The sequence below is a fragment of the Cotesia typhae genome, unplaced genomic scaffold, assembly GCF_013202065.1.
Source record: "Cotesia typhae breed Kobodo isofemale line unplaced genomic scaffold, CoteBio_Ctyphae scaffold_152, whole genome shotgun sequence".
Classification (NCBI taxonomy): Eukaryota; Metazoa; Arthropoda; class Insecta; order Hymenoptera; family Braconidae; genus Cotesia; species Cotesia typhae.
In genome coordinates this window covers 2,402,956-2,425,850 of record NW_027423776.1, presented here as the reverse complement: position 1 = coordinate 2,425,850, position 22,895 = coordinate 2,402,956, and the positions used below count along the sequence as shown (strand labels likewise).

Here is a 22,895-nt window from a genome sequence, read left to right as displayed (position 1 = left end):
TTTATATGCATAAAAGGAAAAGAACGTCACAATGACATAATAATATGTACAATAACACAATGAAGATTGATAAAAACTTATTTTTAATTTAACAGGCAATTAATGAGTGCCTCAATGTCAGTACATTGATGCCCATAGTATGTTCCGGAGCTGGAACTCTGATTGCCCGATACGATGAACATGCTCTAGTTAGCAAATTTAAATTTGGTGTATTACATCAGAGAGTAGGACAAGTTACTGAAGAACAATTATTTGGTAATCGTCAAATAACACCGGCATTTCAAGAATTTTTAGATTTACTTGGACAAAAAATTGATCTAAAAGATCATAAAGGGTAAGTTATATTTTTTTTTTATTTACAACTCCACTCAAGTCATTTTATTTTCAATATTATATTTTGCATAAATAATTTTTAATAAATGGGAAGAAAAAATTGATTTAAATTATCTCGCTTCTTTAGTAACTTGTACTTTTTTTTCTTTTAGCATGTGCGTTATTTTAATAACTGTAATATTGTTAGACCATCAAAGAAGTCATGGTACTATTTTTCTATTCTCTTTTTCATATAAATAAGCAAATGAATTATTTATTGCTGCACTCGTACAAAAAATACAAATTTTTAAGCAAATGCTTTAAAACAAATTATTTTTTTTTATTACACATTTAAAAAACGTTAAAAACTCTCAATTGATAATTTAATTTTTTCTAAGACATGAAATAAAATTCAGAATCTAAAATCTAATTTACTTATTTTTTTTTTGTATTATTATTTTTAGATACCGTGGTGGGTTAGATACAAGACACGGTCAAACAGGTGATTCAGCAGTTTACGAAGTATTTAGAGGTCGTGAAGTACTTTTTCATGTAGCTTCGATGCTTCCCTATAGTCCCGGTGATTCTCAGCAACTTCAACGTAAACGACACATAGGGAACGATATCGTAGCAATAATATTTCAAGAAGAACCGACTCCTTTTAGTCCCGATATGATTGCTAGCCACTTTCTTCATGCCTTCATTGTTGTTCAAGTCATCGATCCATGCACACCTAATACAAGGTATTTGTCTTTTATGATGTTGTTTCTATTATTTAGAAAGATTAGCGGAAAAAAATGCTTGTAATGTAAATACTTTTAGAAACCAAACAAATGTAGTCAAGTTATAGTTATAATATTTTTATTTTATTTATTTATTTAGATACAAAGTAAGTATTACTGCACGGGATGACGTACCTTGGTTCGGACCAGCATTACCAACGCCTGCGGTCTTCCTCCGAGGCGTCGAGTTCAAAGAGTTTTTGCTTACAAAACTAGTAAATGCAGAGAATGCAGCTTATAAGGCAGAAAAGTTTGCGAAACTAGAGGTGAGCGGCCGCATTAAAATCTAATACTTTTTTCTACATTATATAGTTATTTAAAAAATTACTTCACTCTGTTTAAATTAAATAGTCATTTACAGATAATTAAATTAATATTGTACTATTTGTATAGTTGAGAACGAGGTCTGCACTTTTGGAATCTTTGGTCGACGAACTTCAAACAAAAACAAGCGAATTTCTAGGAGCTGGATCTGGCCCTAGTGTCTCTGGTTCAGGCACTTGCCCAGTTAGTCCAACGACAAGTGACGCGCCGATTTCGGGAAGCAGTGGCAGTGGTTCAAGATTTATTGATACTGTACGCAAAGCGTTAATTTCACGAGTAAGAAATGCCTCAACTGAAAGTGTACCTCAGCAATTAGCTAAAAAGGGCCAATCTGAACCAAGTCCACCCAGCAATCGACAATCAACATCAAAGATTGGTGGTAAACGTAATATTGAAGCTTCTAGTCCTCTGGGATCTCCTGATTTAACTCTGAGAAGGGATTCTGATCGCACAAGTTCGAGTTTAGGAAGTCAGGATAGTAGTTTATCAAACACTGATAATCAAGACACCAGTAGCCTGACAACTTTGCAACAAGATGAAATAGATAAACGAGAGTCGACAACAATACAATTGACTTCCGGGGTTAAAAATGATAACATTGGCGCAATTGAGAAAAGTCCTACTATTACTTTTCCACGCCTTACTCACGAAAATATAAGAAAACGTGATGATAGATCTGAAAAACCAGAGGTTACTCATAGAGTAGTATCTGAAAGTGATGACAGTTCATTAAATAGTGAATTAGAACTCGATCAAGCTGTTTATCCAGATAGTGATACTGGATTAGAGTCAATGAGTTCTGCTGAAACACATGAAACTACTAAAACTAATAATAATATTAATAATAATAATAACAATAAAAATAGCGCTAATGAGACGGAAAATTTACGGCAAGAAGTCACTAGATTGAAATGCGACAAGCTGGACTTGTTAAGACAGAATGTGGTAAGTTTATATTTTATTGGTACAATAGAACCTCTATAAATTAAAATTCAAATAAAACGTTAAGAATATTGAGTAATCAAGTTTCTTACTAATAATGATTGAAGTTAAGAAGGTTTTTAAATTTAAAATTTTGGCAACGAATTTTATTTAAGTTAAAAAATTGATCTGGTTAAAATTTTAAGACTAATTACTCCTAAACACGAAAAATTCATATATATCATCGAAATACGAATAAGAAATTTTTGCTTTTTTTTGCGAGCGTAATGCTCGAATTATTTGTTTGAATTATAGAGGTTCTGCTGTAATTATAGTTCGACTAATATTTATAAAATGATATTTGAAATAAAATTAACTTTTATTTTCTTTAGACATGCCAACGAGATATTAAACGTCTTCGTGAAAAAGAAATGCAATTACAGTCCGACTTAGCGACTGCGTCCAAAGAAATTTTACGACTCAGAGCAATGCTTAAAGAATGCTCATCTAGTAATTCATTGGATAGCAATAATCAATCGACACCTACAGTTTAATTTTTTTATTAAATATTCTTTTCATTCAGCAATAAAACCATCAATGTTTATTGTTATTAACAATAATGATAGTTTATTTATTTATCAGTAGATATTTACATCAACAGTTTAACTGCTTAAATACAACACATTTATTATTATTTTTATTTCTATTATTATCACTATTATTGTATTACTAATATTATTATTATTATTATTAATTAATTAATTTAAATTAAAGTATTCGCATGATCTCCAAAACATTCGGAGATAATTAGTTAATAGTGTAAGAAAATTAAGAGAACGTAAAAAAATGATTGATATTTTTAAATGGAAGAAAAAATATTTATCATATTATTTATTGTTATTAGTATTATGATAAATCTACGCCCTTGTCTTAGTGAATGTTTGAGAAAACAAAAAAACCTCAATAAATTTGGCATAGATTTAAGACTAGTTGAAATTCGAAGATATAATGAAATAAAGTAGAATAGATGAAAGTAAAAAAAAAAAAACAATTAATAGAATAGTAATAAATTTTCAAAATATAAAAATGTACGATAACATAGTATCATTATCAAATTATTTTGTTATTAAAACATTTTATAGTATTGATAAACACTATTACTTTACTTACTTTAGGTGTCTCTTATATTTTGACATACTTTTATTGCTACGACTTAGTCAATTGGAAAAAATGTAAAATGGCTTTTAATATTTTTACGCTCCAAAAATTAAAAAAAAAAGCGAAATATTTATTAAAAAAACGTTAGTAATTATTAAATATATGCTTTTCATTTTCAAAGATTTAATTTTATAGTATAATATAGGTATAAGCTTTAAACCAAATTTTTTATAATATCGAATGAATCAATTGATAAGTTATTTGCTTCTGTTATTATTGTATTCATAAGTATATGGTTCAAATATTTATTTGATTAGTATTATACACTTAATGTTTTTTTTTTTTTTTTTTACTTTTATAAGTATCCAGATTAATACATTATGTTTATAAATTATATTAATGATGTGTAAAAACAACTATTGTATTATTTTTATTCTTATATTAAGAGGTTTAACATGAAAGTTTTATTGTAATGCTTTGTCAACTTATTTAAACACATTATGAATACCAAAGTTTAACAGATAAAAACATGTATCATTTATTCAATATTTTACATAATCACTTGAAACATTTATTTTATTTAGCTATTTTTTTCCTCGGTTTTATTTATAAAATAAATCATGAAATATTTATTTTTAATGTTAATATTCACAACTGAAATAAAAAATTTTATCATTTCATTTTTTATTAAAATATTCCATTCTACGTATTTAGTGACTTAAAAAATATTAAATTATACCACTGCCTCAAAGTAAATTATATTTCAATTTGCAAGTATATAATTTTATTTATGTTAGTCTAAAAATATAAAAATCATAATTTTTCATTTGTATTAATACACCAAATCATTCGTATTAGTCTGATTATAACAAATTTTATGATAAAATGAAAAAAAAAAAAAAATAAGTTCTAAAAAATGTTCGCAAAATATATTTCTAAACAGGGATTCTTATAAGATAATTATTTTTAAACAGATAAATTATCTAAATAGTCAAGACAGAACTTATGTACAAATAGTTAGTAGCAAGGCTTGCCTTGTCCTCTTCGTAAAAAACAACAAAGTATATATCGTGATTATTGGCCTTTCGAAATCAAATGAGATAAATCTATTATATTTTATGACAAGTATGACTGTTGAAAAAAAAAAAAAATTGTTTATATATAATAAAAAAAAGAAGAAGAGTAAAACTATATAGTATAAATAAATTATATCTTTGTAAATAGACGTATATTACACCGTATATACATTTATAATAGAAGAATTACTTTTTAAATTATTTCTTTTCCATCGTACCTCATACCACCACAACAAACATCTTTATTTTAATGTCCATAACGTGAAGACTATATCTGTATTTAATAAAACGGAGGAAGTGTATAGTTGTTTTTGATTGTTTGAAAAAAAATTTTTTTATCCTCTCATCCCAACGCTAGAGCTTAGATCAGAATCGCTTAACAATTAATCTTGGTTTCACTTGTTTGAATTGATAAAATATTTTAAACTAAATAATTGAATCAATTTTTATTAAATAGTTGGATGAATGTTAGAATATTGCTAACTTTTACTTTAGTGTAAAATGTTGCTCCAAATTTTTTTAACTTTTAAAATAGAGTACTTAAAGTATTCAAGGATTTTTCTCAATAAATACATTAATCATCTCTGGACTGATCAAAGATGGGTATTGACTGAAATTTTTTTTCAACATTGCTAATGAACTTGAATAGGTATCATGAAAAATGTAATTATTATGTGCAATTGCTATTAATTGACTCATCTTGTATTATTAAAGAGGAAAGAATAATTGACAACAATATTTTTTAATAGAATAGAATAGTTTTGTTTAACAATAAAAGCAGACTAGTGGGAGTGACATGATACATGTCAATGCATTTTTTAAAATTAATTATTTTATTCTTTTTTTTTCAATCAAGTGATTTTTATTTCGATTTTCACTGCTTGAAATTCTAAAAGAAATTTACGTGATTCAAAAGATCATTTTTTTTACTTTTCGAAAATCATTTTAGAAAAATAAGAAGATTTGACTATTCTTTTAATTCTTTCCAGTTTTCTATGATGAAATGGAAAAAAAATTCTTTTTTTTTGTAAGCAATTTAATTACAGATATATAATATTGATGTTACTTATAATTTTAATAACAAAAATAGAAGTATCTGTTATTATTTTTTTCCCCATCAATAATTCAAATAGTCATTGATTTTTCTAGGACTTTACAATAATTTTTAAAATAAAGAATCCTATATACTTTTTAGTAGATTTCATAGAAATCTAACTATTGCATTTGTCCTCATGACGCAACTTTCGAAAAATTTTGCTATTTTCTGACTCAGTTCGTCAAGCTGATTCAGAAAATACCATTAGTTCAAAAGTTTATATATGTATGTATATATATATATATATATATATATATATATATATATATATATATATATATATATATATATATATGTATGTATATATATATATATATATATATATATATATATATATATATATATATATATATATATATATATATATATATATATATATATATATATATATTATATACGATATAACGCGGCTTATCCGGACGATAGCGTCTCCAATTCATCATGGATCTTTTCCAAACTCAACATACTTATTTTTCCCTGATAGCCAGCGCTTTCTCAGTAAGTGTTGACTCCCAGCAGTTACGGTTAAGTTATACATCAAGTTGGCGGTAATTCTTCACTCAACAACAGTTGTAAGCAAATTGACAGAAATCTACGGCCGCAACTTGAATACAAGTTAACAATCAAACTTGTAGTTAAATTTCCTTTCAACTTTACTACAATTTGAAGGAAATACTTGTACAACAAGTTTTGACGTCTATTTGCAGAGTAAGTTATAGGTAACTAATAGGTAATCGCTCGCTTTGCCAACTCTTTCCGTCAAGTTTACTTCAAATTGCGGACGTAGATTGACAGTAACTTATAGGTAAGGTGGCTATCAGGGTTCAGACGAAAATTAAGGCCAAGATCAAAGATGAGCTCAATCGGTCAAGTAGTTCAGAAATTACAGGGTTTTAAAATTTTCAAAATCATAAAAACTCATTTTCTGGCAGATTCTTTCGCGTATAACTTTTGAATGAAATAACTTATTTAATTTTTGTAAATTTTGTATTAAAGCCCATTTAATGAGCTTCAATTTCCATACCAATTCATTCTCCTCAACTCAAAGTAACCTCTTCGTCTGTAGATTTTTAATGAAATTTTACTCTTGCAGTCGTTTTTATTTTTTGATTAATAAGTATAACGCGTCCAAATTTCTTAACTTCCCGCTAAGAAAATCGAAGATATTCAAAAATCGGGACGTTATTGTTCTTACCCCGTTTTTCAAAAATCGAGTTTTTATCAGATCTCGACGTTTTAAGGTGTCAGGAAGCTTCCCTGACTTCTCTAGCGAGGGTGTCTGTATGGCTGTGTGTGTGTGTGTGTGTGTGTGTGTGTGTGTGTGTGTGTGTGTGTGTGTGTGTGTGTGTGTGTGTGTGTGTGTGTGTGTGTGTGTGTGTGTGTGTGTGTGTGTGTGTGTGTGTGTGTGTGTGTGTGTGTGTGTGTGTGTGTGTGTGTGTGTGTGTGTGTGTGTGTGTGTGTGTGTGTGTGTGTGTGTGTGTGTGTGTGTGTGTGTGTGTGTGTGTGTGTGTGTGTGTGTGTGTGTGTGTGTGTGTGTGTGTGTGTGTGTATATGTAAACCTCTTATAACTTTTGAACGGCTGGACCGATTTGATCTCGGTTGGTGCCATCGAAGGGGCTTGACCAAACTTAGATTTCGAATATAAATTGGACCGATTCGGACCGATAGATTTCGAGAAATCTCAAAAAAAATGAAAAATACAATTTTTTTCAAAATGGTTTTTTTTTAATAACTCCTAAACGGCTCCATCAATCATTTCCAAAAACTAATTAGCTCTTAACATAAAAAAACCACGTTGATCGCCGTCAGTCCGGTCATAATCGGTTGATTTGTTCGTGAGTTATCATTGACGAATGAAAACCGAAAAAAGCGTTTTTTCAGAATAACTCCGAAATTTTTAGTTTTATGAATTTGAACTTAAAAATTCATTATGGAGCTTAAAAAACTGCGACGAATGCCACCAACCGCGTAAAAATCGGTTCGTTCATTCAAAAGTTATATGATCACTCCATGTATTTGTATACCTACATTTGTGTATATATGTATACAAATACATGGAGTGATCATATACTGGTACATGATCATCTATTTGGGCTTACTTTACCTTACCTTACCTCACTTCATCTAACCTTACTCCACTTAATAATAATAAAAAAAAAAAAAAAAAAAAAATTTATTAAGTTTAATAAATTACGAATTATTGAGATTAAAAATGTTTAAAAATCGACAATTTATTTCATGATGTTACAATATTATGTTAAAAATTTGGATTAAAATATTGTTAATAAAAAATTTTAAGTCATTATGTATAATTAATAAATAAATAAATTGTTATTAATATATATATATAATTAGAATTCGCTATTTATGAAATCTACTTCCATTTCGGCTGCCGAATGGCCTTTTTTGAATTTATTAAGATGTATACAGTTTCTTTATTTTTATCGTTAGTAAAGCAATTAACTTTAACAAGTTTAAGTATTTATATGGTTTAATTATTTTAAAGATAGTGGTTTTTTAGGATACTAAAATCAACAGGCTTCTGACTATTTTTTAATTTTATTTAATAAATATATATTTAGACAATTTGCATTTAAAGTTTTTTACGGTACATTTTATTTGTCATGTCATGTAGTTTATTTGTTGATAAAAATCACATAGCTTATCAAACGTCTGTTAATTTAAGAATCATGATTTTTTTATGACATTAAAGTTAGCTGTCACTTGACAATTTTTTAATTTTTTTTAACAAATAAATTTGCTCGAAAAAATTATTTAAAAAAAATTACATTTGTAGTTTTTTAAAATTTTTAAATGTCAATTTTTTTTATAAATTTTTTTTGCCATAATTTATTTGTTACAAAAATTCTTAATGACATTAAATTGAGCTGTCACTTCACAATTGTTTTAATTGTTTTTTAACAAATAAATTATAGCAAAAAAAAATGGAATTGTAAAAATTTTAATACATTAAAAATGCAATTTTTTTAAAATAATTTTTTAGAACAAATTTTTTTGTTAAAGAAAATTAAAAAACTGTCAAGTGACAGTTAACTTTAATGTCATAAATTCTTAAAATTATCAATTATCAGCTAAGTTAATTTTCATGATTTTTTTACAATTAAAAAATAATACTGAAGTTATGAGAATCAATTTAGCAGATAATACAGTACAATCTGGTTATAAGTTACATCGGATGATCTGCTCACTCTCACAGCAGTTATATCTATATATGAAATATTTCATGTAAGTAGGAGAAAGAAAGAAATATAACTTATAACCAGGTTGTATGTAATTAATTTTGAAAAATTTTTTTAACAAATAAATTATGGCAGAAAAAAAATGAGACCAAAAAATTGACATTTAGAAAATTAAAAAATGCAATTTTTTGGAGCAAATTTATTTATTAAAAAAAATAAAAAGAATTAAAATAGTGACAGCTAACTTCAATGTCATACTGAAGTTAGCGGTCAGCTGTCAATTATAAAAGTTTTCTTAACAAATTAACTACAATAAAAAAATACTTCTAAAAATTTTCACTTGTAATTTTTATTAATTTTCACATGTGAAACTTTTTAATTAAATTTTTTTTTTAATAATTTGCTATAAAATTTCAAAAAAATTTTGAACATCTGTCAACTATAGTGTTATGATTAAAAAATATAGATAACTTTTGGTGGTTTTCTCAACAGCGAAATTCAAAAGCAGATCATGTGGTATGTGGTAGACGTAACTGACGTAACGTTCAGAATCTCATAGTGAACGCTATATAGAAAGCTGCCTTTAAGCTTTAAGTGAATTGCGTACTGTTCGTATGTTGTGGATTAAAATGGCTAATTGTCAGGCTAGTTGGTGCTGTAGGTAAGTCAAGATGTAATTTTTTGTCGGATTAAGTTTAATGATAGTTTAAAAATAATTTGTGTACGCAACGGTGATAAGTGTTGCGATGATATTTCATTATAATTAAATGTTGACTATGTTTGTATGTTTATTTTTTTAGTGTAAAAGTTTAAGATAAAACTATATATTTAAATAAAAAAAAACATTTGCAAAAAATGACTGAATACCATTTATGAATATAAAATATTAAAAAAAAAAAAATGAATTAGTGTTGAGTTGCAAATTCAATAATAAAAATTAATATTAAATTGTGATTAACTAATGTTTTTCGGTAATGTGTCGGGACACATCACCATTGAATATGCCGAGATGAAAAAGCATACTTATAAAACCGTTCGGAAAACATAAGTTCTTTGATTTGACTTATATTAAATACCACCAACTTAAACAAAATATCTAAATTCTAAAGATCATATAATTTATCAATATATTTTATTGTGACATAAAATACGTCCACCTGTTTAGTTTATATTCAGTTGAAGAATTTCTGTGATAAAAATGAATTATTCTCTTGTGATCATTGAATTTTATAAAAATGAGAAATGTTATTGTAATAATCGTAATTGAATTTTACTTTATAGTATAACAAAGGGCTCATTCTACCGTAAAAAATTAATCATTACGTATTGATAAATTTTCAGGATAAATCTAGTGTACAATTCGCTAAACAAATTCCGATGGTAAAAATATTCAAGCCCAAATACAAAGGGGCGACGTGAAGTAACGGGGACCAAAGTTATGGCTTCTGGTACATCATCTCTAGATAGTGCTGGAAGTAGCGGTAAATATTTATTTTATACACATCTATATTTTTATTATTTTTACTTTCATTTCATTTTATTTAATGAGAAATTTTTAATTTTACATCTAATTTGCAATGGAAAAAACCCAAGTGCTTCCATGTGTAACTGAATTTCTTTTCTGAGTGAAAGCTAGATGTTTATAAGATTCATATTTATTTCTTTCGGTAACAATTAGTTGTCTATTTATAAATCTTCTTTGAATTTTTGTTTTTTTTTTCTTCATTATTATTATAAGATAAAATAAACGATAAAAATTAAGCTATCTTATTCGCTACAATGGTTTTTGTTATTATTCATTACTATGGTATTGATTTTATATATCGTGAAATAATTAGAATTAAATCATTTAATGTCAAGCTTGTAAAAATATTTTCCTTTTTCCAGATGGAGTCTTTAATATTGGTAAGATTTACATTCTTATTAATTTGAAAAGATATAGTCACTTTATTATTTTACTGTTTAGTTATTCACCACTTGATATTTTATTATGTTCTCAAACACTATTTTCTTTAATTTTCTGAAATTAGTTACTTCAACAAATATCTGTGAAAATCAAAAAGGGTCTTAATGAACTATATTTTATTTGAAAAAAAAAAAATTGTATATTTATATAAACATAAAATTGAAAAATTTCAATTTTATGTTTAAGACTTTTGAAAAGTTACTCCGTACTTTTTTTTTGTATTAATGAAATTAATTTGCAAAAAGTATAGATCACAGAAAAAAATAATTTTTTTTTTCCTAATAACTAAACCATTAGTTTATCTTAGAAGGACTTCTTAAACAGATCTTATAATTTATTTTTTTGTACGTATATCTTATCCCCAATTTTTTTTTTTTCGATTCTTGTTTTGCACGACTTTCAGAACGGGATAGTGGAGGCTACGGCAGTGTTGGAAGTCCAGTGGGAGGTCCTGAATGTCGTAGCGATTACGACGGATTGCAGGCACAATGTGATCAAGCCATGCACGAACTCCAGTTCCTTAGACATAAGCACTCAGATACAGTTAGACGGTTTGTTTGTTTATTTTTTCTTTTTTGAATTATCATTATTTCATAATCAATTAACTTATAATAATAAAAAAAAAATAACAATCTGTGATATCTTTTTGTTAGTAAAGGTTTTTTCTCATATTTTATACTGTATTGATCAGTTCTTTTGACCTATTTCTTGTTTTTTTTTTTATTTTTATTTTTATATATATATATATATATATATATATATATATATATATATATATATATATATATATATATATATATATATATATATATATATATATATATATATATATATATATATATATATATATATGTATATATATAATCCTACAATAAACGTTAATCTTGAGTTTATGTGTTACCGCTTAACTATGTCACGTTATTTGCAAACTTAACAACATTCTCATGGGGCTCGAGGCTCTTGATACCCTATAGTATTGATTTTTAAAAATAAAAATAGTATATCTGTCAAATGAAGGTTCGTCGCAGCGTAGGATTATTTTATAATTATAATCTATTTTTATTGCAAGGTCGATTACCATCTATCACACTGTTAATAATTTTAATTTTAATTAGGAATGAACATACTATGAAAGAGTTGGAATATTATCGAGGACAACATATTGCAGCAATGAATCAGCTGGAAGCAACGTCACAAGAAACTTCAGCTCTTCGGGGTAAATATAGTGACCTTATCAATGACAAACAGCGGCTTGATCGTGAGGTCCAAGCACTGCAGAAGGAAGTCACTGAATTGAGATGCCAGAATCAAGAATGCCTTGTTGTAGATTCGGGAAACAGTGATGCTATTAATCAGCACTATTTGTCGGTATTGAGAAAGTATGAAGCTCTTAAAGATGAATATGATGCTTTAAGAAAGCGACATGATGATCTTTTATCAGCACATTCTTCTCTTAAAAATAAGGTATTGGTAAATAATATATAAGGTATATTCATTATTATCAAAATTTATTGGTATGATAGGTTTAATAATTTTTTTTTTTTTTTTTAAGTTGGAGGTAATTGAAAAAGAAGCAGCGAGGTGGAAAAAAGACCATGATGATGTTATTCAAGAACGTAATAATGCATTTAGAGAAAGAAATGGATTGAAACAACAATGTACAGCCGCAATAAGACAATGGGATATTGCCCTGCGGGAAAGAAATGAATACCGCGAAGCATTGGCAAAGCTTCAACAACAACATGAAGAAGCGGTTAAAGAAGTTAATCAAGGGATGATCCTTCGCATAAAAACTACTAAAGATCTAAAACGTTTAACTGAAGAAAGAAATTCAACTTTACAAGAGTATAGGTTAATAATGGGCGAACGGGACACTGTTCATAAAGAGATGGAAAAGCTTGGGGATGATTTGACAAAAGCTTATGAAAAAATAGCAAAGTTAGAAAATCAAAATAAACAACACGTCGATGAGGTAATTTTTTCCTCTTTTGTTTATTTAATTTTATTTATTTATTAAAACATTAACTGATGATATTTTTCTCTATTTCTATAAATATATTATTTATGTTTTTTTTCTATCTAGAAAAAAACACTTTCATATCAAATCGAGACATTAAGACAAGAGATATCATCGGCTCTGTTTGACCGTGATAAATATTTACAACAATGTGAAGACTTAAAACATAAATTTGGTGATTATTCAGAAGACTCGAATAGAGATTACAACAATAGATTAGAACTTAATTCTCATAATCGAGAACGAGATAATTCAAATAAAGAAATTGAGAGAGAGACTAGTACTCGAAATTACGCCAAACGTGAAAAAGAACAAATGGATAATTTAGATCAGGCCAATTTAGAGCTAGATAAATTAAGAAAATCTGTGGATACTTTGCAAGCTGACTTAGAGGAAGCATTACAAGAAGCCGAGGTATCAAAACGACGGCGTGATTGGGCATTTAGTGAAAGAGATAAAATAGTATTAGAACGGGAGAGTATGCGAACTACGTGCGAAACATTAAGAGCAGAAAGAGATCAGGCTGTTACCGCACTCGCTAGAGCTCTTCGTGATTCAGATGATATTAAAAAACAGCGAAATGAAGCATCTAGAGAATTGAAAGATCTGAAAGAAAAAATAGAAAATGGTGATCATTCGTTACGATCAAGTCAGTATCATGATGATGATGGTATGGCTGAGTGGGATATTCTTTCAATTCCCATAGATTTTGGTAGAGTTTGTCAGGATGAAAGAGATCTAGGTTTTGTTCTTGCTGGTGGTCGCGAAGATCCAAACTATCCTAATGATACTGGTGTTTATGTAGCTCAAGTAACTAACGGAAGTGTTGTAGATGGAAAATTGAAAGTTGATGATTGTATTATTCGCGTTAATAATGTTGATTGTTCTACTGAATCGACGAGAAGAATTTTAGAAAATTTGCGTGATTTTGCAGTAGAATCATCGGTGACATTAACCATTCGAAGAAGAAGAACTACTCGACGATCATTGAGAACAATTCAATTACCAATTGGTTCTGTATCGCATGGTATATCTTTAGAGCTTGGAATTTACATTGCCAAAATTTCACCAGGTAGCCTCGCTGCTACAGATGGAAATTTAGCTGCTGGAGATAGAGTTTTAAATATTAATAGTAAACCAATGGAGGGTGTAACTTCAACTCACGAGGCTATGTCTATTTTAAATAACACTTCAGTTGATGTATTGACGATTACAACCTTGAAGGGAATAGCCTTGTCATCAATACTGAGTACTGAAACTATTGATAGTAGTTTTGGTTCTGATAAACAAAAAATGGTAAATAATTGTTCACAAACAGAACAAGAGAGAATGATGTTAAAGGCAACATCAGATGATTATGAAAGACGTTATATTGCGTCCAATTTTGGTGATAGAAGTATCTATAAAGTATCTAAATCAGTTAGTAGTGAAAAATCCAGTGGAATAAGTAATGCTTGGGGAAATTTCCGTGAAAAAATAGATATTGTTACCGGTAGAAGACACAGTAAAGATAGAGATGATAAAAAAAAGCGTCATAGAAATTCAAGTCCAAATACATTTGAACAAGAACAAGATGCAATTGCAGAACTCGATTCTGTTATTGAGAGCTATCACAAAAAAACAAATAATGGAGTATTTAAAAGAAGTAAACGAAGAGGCACTGAGAAAATGGAGAAGATTGAGAAAAATGGAGGTACTTGGCCAAAAGCTCGTGGTGGACCTTTAATTCAAAATGGTACTGGAACGATTCTTCAACCTCGAAAAACAAAAGAACGACTTCCATTGAGTGTACTTTTAAATCATCCACCTAAATACGAAAGCTTCAATTACAACCGTACTTCCAACCCGGTTCCTCTCTCAACGTTTTCAAACGTAAGCAATCGTCATACAGTATATAAAGCCATAGAATATCCAATTTCAAATTTAAGTAAATCTGGTCAACTTTTTGGTCAGAAATCATTTTCTCCTGTTGTTCAGTTTAAGGATATGTCACTGGACAGCAAGAAGCCTTCGACGGAGTTTGAGACTACGGAAAGTCGGCTAAGCTCATCACATGCACCTTCAGAGACAAGTATGGACTTTTCAGTAAAATCAACAGGTCGAGAACCGGATTATGGTCACGCAAAACGACGTACCCAAAAGCCGTACGCTTCAGGTAGTCATGAAAATCAATCAGATGCTCTACAGCACAATCGCGTTCATTCTCAACTGTACCCCCTGGTGACGACTTCAGGATCTTCCTCAAGTGTGCCAAGACAACAGCTTGCTGGTAATTTTTCGTTTCCCCCATACGCGCACTCACATCCACATCCACACCAACAAAACTCTTTGCCGTCTCGTTACCCCTCGCCACCGTCCTTGCCTTCCGCACAGTCTGGAGAGTTTATTGGACTTCCAGATGTACGATCTTTTTGTTTTGAGCCCCCTTATAGTCCTGGACAACCAGGATTTGGTCATTTACAAACACCGTCTGTAGACTTGCACTATCACAAATCTCGAGGGCATCCGGCAGGTATCACATATGATTTACCTGGATACACTCATGGTTATGAAGGAGGGACTTTTCCGAGGAAAAAAGAAAATCAGAGGTTTAGAATACCATCAAATCCTAGTGTAACATCTAAAAGTAGCGTTGGAAAATTATCCACGGGTAGTATTGAAAGAACATCCGAACGAGGTAGTCCTATGCCAACATTTCATGTTGAAGTTTTGAGTCCTGGTATTGGAGGTACTAATGGAGGAGGAGCTGTACGGGGAAATTCTAACGTAAAACGAGCTAGTATGCCCGATTATTTTACCCAGCCACGACCAGCGCCAGGAGAACTCCGAAGAGTCCATATTGATAAATCTGTTGAACCTCTTGGAATTCAAATCTCGTGTTTAGACAGTGGTGGTGTCTTTGTTTCCACCGTTAATGAACACAGTTTAGCTTCACAAGTTGGATTACAAATTGGAGATCAACTTCTTGAGGTTTGTGGTATCAACATGAGAAGCGCTACTTACGAATTAGCTGCACATGTACTCAGACAGTGTGGTAATTCTATCACGATGCTGGTCCAGTACAGTCCGGATAGTGAGTATCTTCAAGTTTTGTGGGAGAGAATAAAATTTCAAAGTATTCCTATACTAACTTTTTTTTAGCACTATTTTAACATTAATCCAATCATTAACATTTTTACAAGTAGTTTTTTTTCCACTTTCTTATTAATTTTTTTTTATTGAATCAGAATCGATAAAAATTATATTCACAATTTTTAGAGAGAAAAAAAAAAAACTAAATACGATACAGCTATTAATTACAGTTAATAAGTGAATAGTAAATTTATATCGGTTCTGAAATAATTTATATTAATGAAATAATTTTATGTTTTTTGTATAATTAGAATACAATGAGCTTGAAGGTTCAGGTTCTTCAAGTTCTTCCGAGGCAGGTGGAGAGGAAGGCGCTAGTCGCAGTGGATCGCCAACTCCTTGCAACAGTCCTGAAGCACCTCGAAAAACAACTTTAGAGACTCTCGAGCCAAATAAAATTGAACGAGAAAAACTAAACACTTTAATGCCACCATCACGAGAGCGAGAAGTTCGAAGTTCAGCTTCAATGGAAGTTCGTGGAACTCAAGAGCGTGAAAGAGAAATTCGACAATCTGCATCATTAGATATTAATATAAGAAAACCTGAGCTACGTAATTCAGCAACAATTGATTCTTTACGGAGCGCTGGTAATACTTTAACTCGAAGTCAAATAAATCAAGCGGTAACAACACTGCAGCGACAAAATGCTACAGTAAGAAGTCCAACACAAGAAGAACAAAATCAAAAAAGTCCACCAACTATTGAACCTCGATATTTATTTATAGAAACTCGTAAATGTTCAAATCTTGGAATTTCGTTGGTTGGTGGTAATGGTGTTGGTATTTTTGTTCATTCAGTACAACCAGGTTGTCTCGCTGAAGATGCTGGACTAAGAACCGGTGATAGAATTTTAGAATACAATGGTGTTGATTTACGACAAGCAACTGCAGAACAAGCAGCACTTGAATTGGCACGGCCAGCTGATAAAGTCACTCTTGTTGCTCAGTTTATGCCGGAAAGGTACAACGAAGTTAAAGACAAACCCGGTGATAGTTTCTATGTCAAGGCAATGTTTGATCGAGTAGGTGAAGTTGGTGACAGTTTACAATTACGATTTAAAAAAGATGACATTCTATATGTTGATAATACAATGTTTAACGGAACTCCAGGACATTGGAGAGCTTGGCTTGTCGATAAAGCTGGTAGAAGACAACAGTGTGGTATTATACCGAGTAAATTTAAAATTGAAGAAGAATTATTGTTAAGAAGATCACTGGGGGACTTGGAAACTGATACAGGAAGGCGGGGTACTACCAGTGCAAGAAGAAGTTTCTTTAGACGGAAAAAGCACCACAGATCGTCAAGTAGAGATAGTAAAGAACTTTCACAGCTTACTGGAGTTAACCTTGGATGGTATAGTGACAGTGGAACTTTGAATGAAGAAAATGTACCAGCTAGTTATCAACGTGTTGAGAGATTAGATTGTAACAAAAATTTCTATTTTTTTCTAACAAGATTTTTCATTTTTATTATTTACTTAAATAATTTTACTTTTATTTCAGATCCAACATTAAGACCGATATTGATTATTGGTCCATTAAATGAATGTGTAGCAACAAAATTACTTCAAGAATTTCCTGGAGAGTTTATTCGATGCATACCAGAAGCAATGCATTGCTCACAAGCAACTCTTGAACAAGGAATAAGAGATTTTCAATATGTTGATTACAGGAAAAAAGGAAGTTATTTTGAATGTACAACTGTAGATGCTGTGAAAGAAATATGTGTTAAAGTAAGTCAACAATAAATCGTTTTAATTTTAAAGAATTTAATTGACTAGAAAAAAAAAACAATTAAAATTTAATTATATTATTTTTTTATACAGAAATCTCATTGTATTTTGGACATATCTGTTGCCTCAATAGAACGTCTTCATAGGCATCAAATTTATCCGATAGTTTTGTTAATAAAGTTCAAGAGTACGAAACAAATAAAAGAAGTTAAAGATTCGAGATATCCTAGTGATAAAGTAAGCGCCAAAGCAGCAAAAGAAATGTATGAACATGCACTTAAATTAGAGGCTGAATATCGTCATTACATTTCTAGTAAGATAAAAAAAAATTAATAAATAATTAATTTTCTAACAATATTTGTATTGGTGATGAAAATTGATTTTTTTTTTTTTTTTTTTTATGTTACAGCTGTTATCTCTGCTGGTGTAAATATAGCATATATATGTACGCAAGTGAAAGCCGCTGTTGATGAAGAGCAAAGTAAAGCACTTTGGGTACCTCGTGGACAAACTTGACATCAAAGGGGCCCCCACAAACCACAGTGGAAGTCAATCTAAATCCACCAGGGGGCCCCCTATGTCTAACACATATCATTCAAGAGAAACAATCACATTTTTTTCAATATGTTAACTAACTCAATGTTATCGTTTCTCATATTATTTATTCACGGTTTCTTCTCAGTTTTGAAGCTAACCATACCTGATTTTTATTACTTAATATTATGGAATTTATTTTTTTGATTTTATTGTACCATGTTTTATAATTTGTTATATCAAGTCCAATATATTTACAGTTTTGTTGGAGATAATTTAGTTAGTAGAATGATATTTAATATAGTATTGAAATGACTGCCAGTTATAATTAACTTTATTATTATTATTATTATTATTTCATTATTAATTTACATTTAATTCGAACATGAATAGCGAAGAGTAAAGGTGAATTACGTATGGAATCATTGAAACATACGGTCCGGATTTGAATCTTTTTTTTCATTGGTAGGTTGTACATTTTATAAAATAATAATAATAATTATTATTATTATTATCATTATTATTATTTCTACTTATATTTAGCACATGCTGATTCTTGTTTTTTGAGTCTAGAAAATTCTAGGAACTTGAAAATTTTTTGGGGTATTTTTTGAAAATAATTTCTGATGAACATACAACTCAAACTATATCATAAAAAATATATTTAACACAATAATTATTATTATTTCTAATTTTATTGAAATAAATATAATTAATGGAATTGATAGAAAAAAAAAAAACTCGCGTATATTATTCGTGAAATTGACTAAGAGAATTGTAAATAACTTAACTCTTTTTATAAATATTACTTTCTTGAAAAACGTCTCAAGCTAAAAGTTTAAGAATTTTCGTCACGAATTCGAATAAAAAAAAAATGTTTAGAAATTAAAAATATTTTAACGTGGGATCAACGTAAACAGGGTTATTACTGAATTATAATTATATATAAGGTCATATGCAATAAATTGTTTTACGCACTTTTAGTAACTAATGCAAATGGAATTATATTTTGAATAAATCGACTCTTTGTTGTCATTTATATTTATTGTTACACTATGGACAATAAGAGTCATCCATTTTTTTAAATACGTTTTATCATATTCTCTATTTTTTGAAAAAAAAAATTTTTTTAAGACAAAATTTTACAAATCGATTATAAAAATATTTTATCATTCTGTAAAATATGTATTTTTTTTTTATTTTTAAATCTAGGCGACAATATTTAATGTAGGTTATTAAATAATTAAGACCAAAAATTAAAAAAATACATGTACGATTATCCAGTGATTTTAAAGAATTAATGCTATTATGACATATCGATACAAAAATTATCGGCAGTATTGAAATCACTGTGTAAAATTACAATTAAAAATCAAATGTATTCTTTACAAACTTTTTGGTTATCGACTTATAATAGTGTAATCATCAACTTTATTTCTATATGAAATTAAACTTAAAACAAAATTGTTCAATGAAAACAGGATAAAGGTGATACCGTTGATGTTCTTAATCACAATTACTGTGATACCTATTAAGAGTTTTTACAATATTGCCATAGAATTCCATTAAGCTTCCTCGAATATCAAATATTTATTAACTATCAACTGAGATGCAATAATTGTTATCGCTGTTAGCGATTTTTGGCAATACTACGACGTATGATATATAATAATTCATAAATACCTAATATACAGATATATTATAAACGGTAGTCTTTACTTCAATGATTTTGGAATTTTTCGAAGGATTACGTACCCTCTAAATGCTTTTTGAATGTGTACAAAACGAATTTCTTTAATACTTAAAATCTTAATCCAATAATCATAACGCCGTAAAAAAATTATTTTCCTGTTTTATTTTTTTTTATGTTTTCTTTTCAATATTCGATTCGTTGAAATAGGGTAGAAGTACTGTTTGTGGTCAGTGTACCTTTTTTGCTCACTTCATTTTTAAATTATTGTACACACTAAAAAAATTTACTTGAATCAAGTAAATAATTTTGAAGAATTTCATCTTCTTGATTTGACTAGAAAAACTCTTAAATTAAGAATTTTTTATTGGTTTAAATAAATTTTACTTGATTTAAGAATTTTTTGTCTTGATCCAAGACAATGAAACTCTTCAAAATTATTTTCTTGTTTTAAGAATTTTTCTCTTGATTCAAATTAATTTTTTTTTCTCTGTATAAATATTTCTATAAATGCAAGACTTCATGAATTCAATTTGGATAAATGTGTTAATTCATAAATTCTATAAAAATTCTACTTGTATAGTTAAATTTTTTACAAATTCACTAAAATATCAAGTGGCCAAAAATGGTCCTAAGATGACCAAAACCGGTACTTCTACCCTATATAATATAAAAAAAAAACCATGCTAATTTTCACATCATATTATTACTATTTATGTCCGAGTTATAGAAAAAAATTTTATTTATTTTCTATCAAAATTTGTACGAATCAAATTTTATTAAACGTTTTTTTATAAGTGACTCACGATACAAAGTATTTAAGAATATGATTGTTAATAATTTTTTTCATACACGGATAATATTTTTCTGTATTAACGTTGATTTCTTTAGGTATATAACAAAAATTTTCAAAATCATTGACGTGAAGCCCAACTTTATGCATATGAATTTATATATGTATACATAAAATATGCACTTTAGATACTACATATAAGCACTTTTAAATGATAATGTTGCTTAACGTTATCAGCTGTAGCAGAAAAAAATTACTTTTATCTTGATCGATTGAATTTAATATATAACAAAAATTCTAAGATTATAAATATATACGTATAATTAAAGTTTTTTAGCAATTTTACAATGTGACAATTGTCAAGATACTTACAAAATTTAATACTCATAATTCTTATTGTTGTCACTAAACTATTATTCACTTAATTTTAATATAACTGTGGTTTTTTACTTGATTTACAACAAATTAACAAATTAATTCAATAATGACAGTCGCACACTATTATTAAATGCACTTAAACTAGTAAAAAATTTTTTAATAAAAACAAATATTTTTTCTTCAATTCAGTAAAATTATAAAATTGTCTATTTTTATGAATAACAGTTACGGAATAATTCGTCCAAAAAATTATAGTTTTTGGTGAATTTTAAATCATCGATGAAACTTATCATTGAGATTGTATTTAAAAGAAACTCTTTTAATAAAAAATCGGCTTTACAACAAACGTACCAGGCGTGTTAACAGTAAAATTTGGAGTCACATCTGTCATATAATGTTAAAGTACCTTCGTTTAAGAAAGTGATTAAATTTAGATGTTTTTAAAGTGATTGAAAATAAAATTACGAATCTTGGTTGGTAACCAAATGAAAACAGTTTATGTTGTATAAGGTTAAACAAATTTATAATAATTAAGTAATCAAACAGATTAACTCTATAATCATTCATTGCATCCAGATATCTTGTAATTTTTCCAATGGATACCTCATGTACGTTCATTATAAAATGTTTAAATTACTTTTTAATTAAGAAAAATTATTAAAACTTTTATCTGCGGAGGCAAAACTATCCTGTGATTAAACGTATAATAACCTTACAAATTGTTAATAATTAAAGAAATATAAGTATTTTTAACGATAATGTTGGTGCTTCGATTGAAGTAAATAATATTGATATTGTTAATAATTATTAATACATGAAATTTTGATAAATTGGTAATAGTGTGTAGAAATAAAAAACCTAATTTAAAGTCATCTTGCATTTTATCAGTATCTTTACTAACTATTATGATATTTATTTTTTATTGTTATTTTTATTATTCTTTTTACTATTGCTGTTGTTAATTATCAAGTAACAACAACAGGTGTGGTGCATATCCACATAATATTTCTTTACATTTTAAAATGCCTCAAAAAATCTTTATTTTGAAAAATCCTCATCGTGTCTCTTCAACAAAAAAAAAAAAAGAAAAAAAAAAAAACTATTTGAAAAATCTCTCAAGAAACAATTACTTACATCAATAAAATTCTCTATAGGGAACTATCTCAGACACTAGACCAATAGCCAATATTTCTCATCTTGCTAAAGTGTTTGAACGTATCGTTGCTAATAATTAGACAGATTATCTTGAAAATGACCATATCATTGATGATTACTAATCAGGTTTTTGAAAACATCATAGCACTCAGGCAACTCTACTTCTTTTGATTGACGATATCCCCAGAGCTATTGATAGAGATGAACTAACTTATCTTATCCTTTTTGACTACTCTAAAGCCTTTGATAATGTGTGCCAAAATGTAACTTCCGTGAGAAACCTTTTAAAATTAAAATTTTGAGTTCCGCTTTTAACAGCAGCTGTTTTTAGGCATTTTCTGAGATACTTCGGGGTGAGAGGATTTATTTGATTTTCATAGAATTTTTAACAGGAGATTCAATTAGGCACTTCCGACCAAATTTTGAATTTTCAGCGGAAGTGCCCAAACTAAGCTTCTGTTAAAAAATTCTATGAAAATCAAATTTATCGTCTCACCACAAAATATCTTAGGAAACGCTCAAACGCAGCCCCTGTTAAAAGCGGAACTCAAAATTTTAATTTTGAAAGGTTTCTCACGGAAGTTACATTTTGGCACACCCTAATGTAAACCCTGTGGTTTTGTATGTAA

The 22,895-nt window shown here is 28.6% G+C and overlaps 3 protein-coding genes across 11 annotated transcripts in view; all 3 read left to right on the top strand.

Annotated features, from left to right (window-relative positions):
• The window catches only part of LOC141536218 (rap1 GTPase-activating protein 1), an 83,850-nt gene extending 78,975 nt beyond the window's left edge, over positions 1-4,875 (top strand). For all 5 annotated transcript variants that reach the window (XM_074256584.1, XM_074256586.1, XM_074256585.1 and 2 more), the window contains 5 exons: positions 96-334; positions 777-1,055; positions 1,195-1,360; positions 1,488-2,363; positions 2,732-4,875. In XM_074256584.1, the coding sequence (XP_074112685.1) occupies positions 96-334; positions 777-1,055; positions 1,195-1,360; positions 1,488-2,363; positions 2,732-2,893 (1,722 nt within the window). In that variant the 3' untranslated portion in view covers positions 2,894-4,875. The remainder of the gene's footprint in view (positions 1-95; positions 335-776; positions 1,056-1,194; positions 1,361-1,487; positions 2,364-2,731) is intronic.
• LOC141536217 (putative phosphorylase b kinase regulatory subunit beta) overlaps positions 1-22,895 on the top strand; it is a 112,443-nt gene that overhangs the window by 28,735 nt on the left and 60,813 nt on the right. The gene's annotated exons all lie outside the window — the stretch shown is intronic.
• On the top strand, positions 9,511-21,983 carry Dlg5 (MAGUK family member discs large 5). 5 transcript variants are annotated; one of them, XM_074255791.1, is made up of 12 exons: positions 10,014-10,128; positions 10,211-10,350; positions 10,757-10,774; positions 11,239-11,386; positions 11,951-12,299; positions 12,388-12,807; positions 12,919-14,724; positions 14,830-15,925; positions 16,236-17,408; positions 17,487-17,716; positions 17,810-18,029; positions 18,126-21,983. In XM_074255791.1, the coding sequence occupies exons 2-12, from the start codon at positions 10,308-10,310 to the stop codon at positions 18,230-18,232; spliced, it is 5,610 nt and encodes a 1,869-aa protein (XP_074111892.1). In that variant the 5' UTR covers positions 10,014-10,128; positions 10,211-10,307; the 3' UTR covers positions 18,233-21,983. The 5 variants fall into 5 exon arrangements, with proteins under 5 accessions (XP_074111889.1, XP_074111892.1, XP_074111891.1 ...); XM_074255788.1 differs by lacking the exon at positions 10,014-10,128 and adding an exon at positions 9,511-9,530 and having other exon boundaries at positions 12,919-15,925; XM_074255787.1 differs by having other exon boundaries at positions 10,015-10,128; positions 12,919-15,925.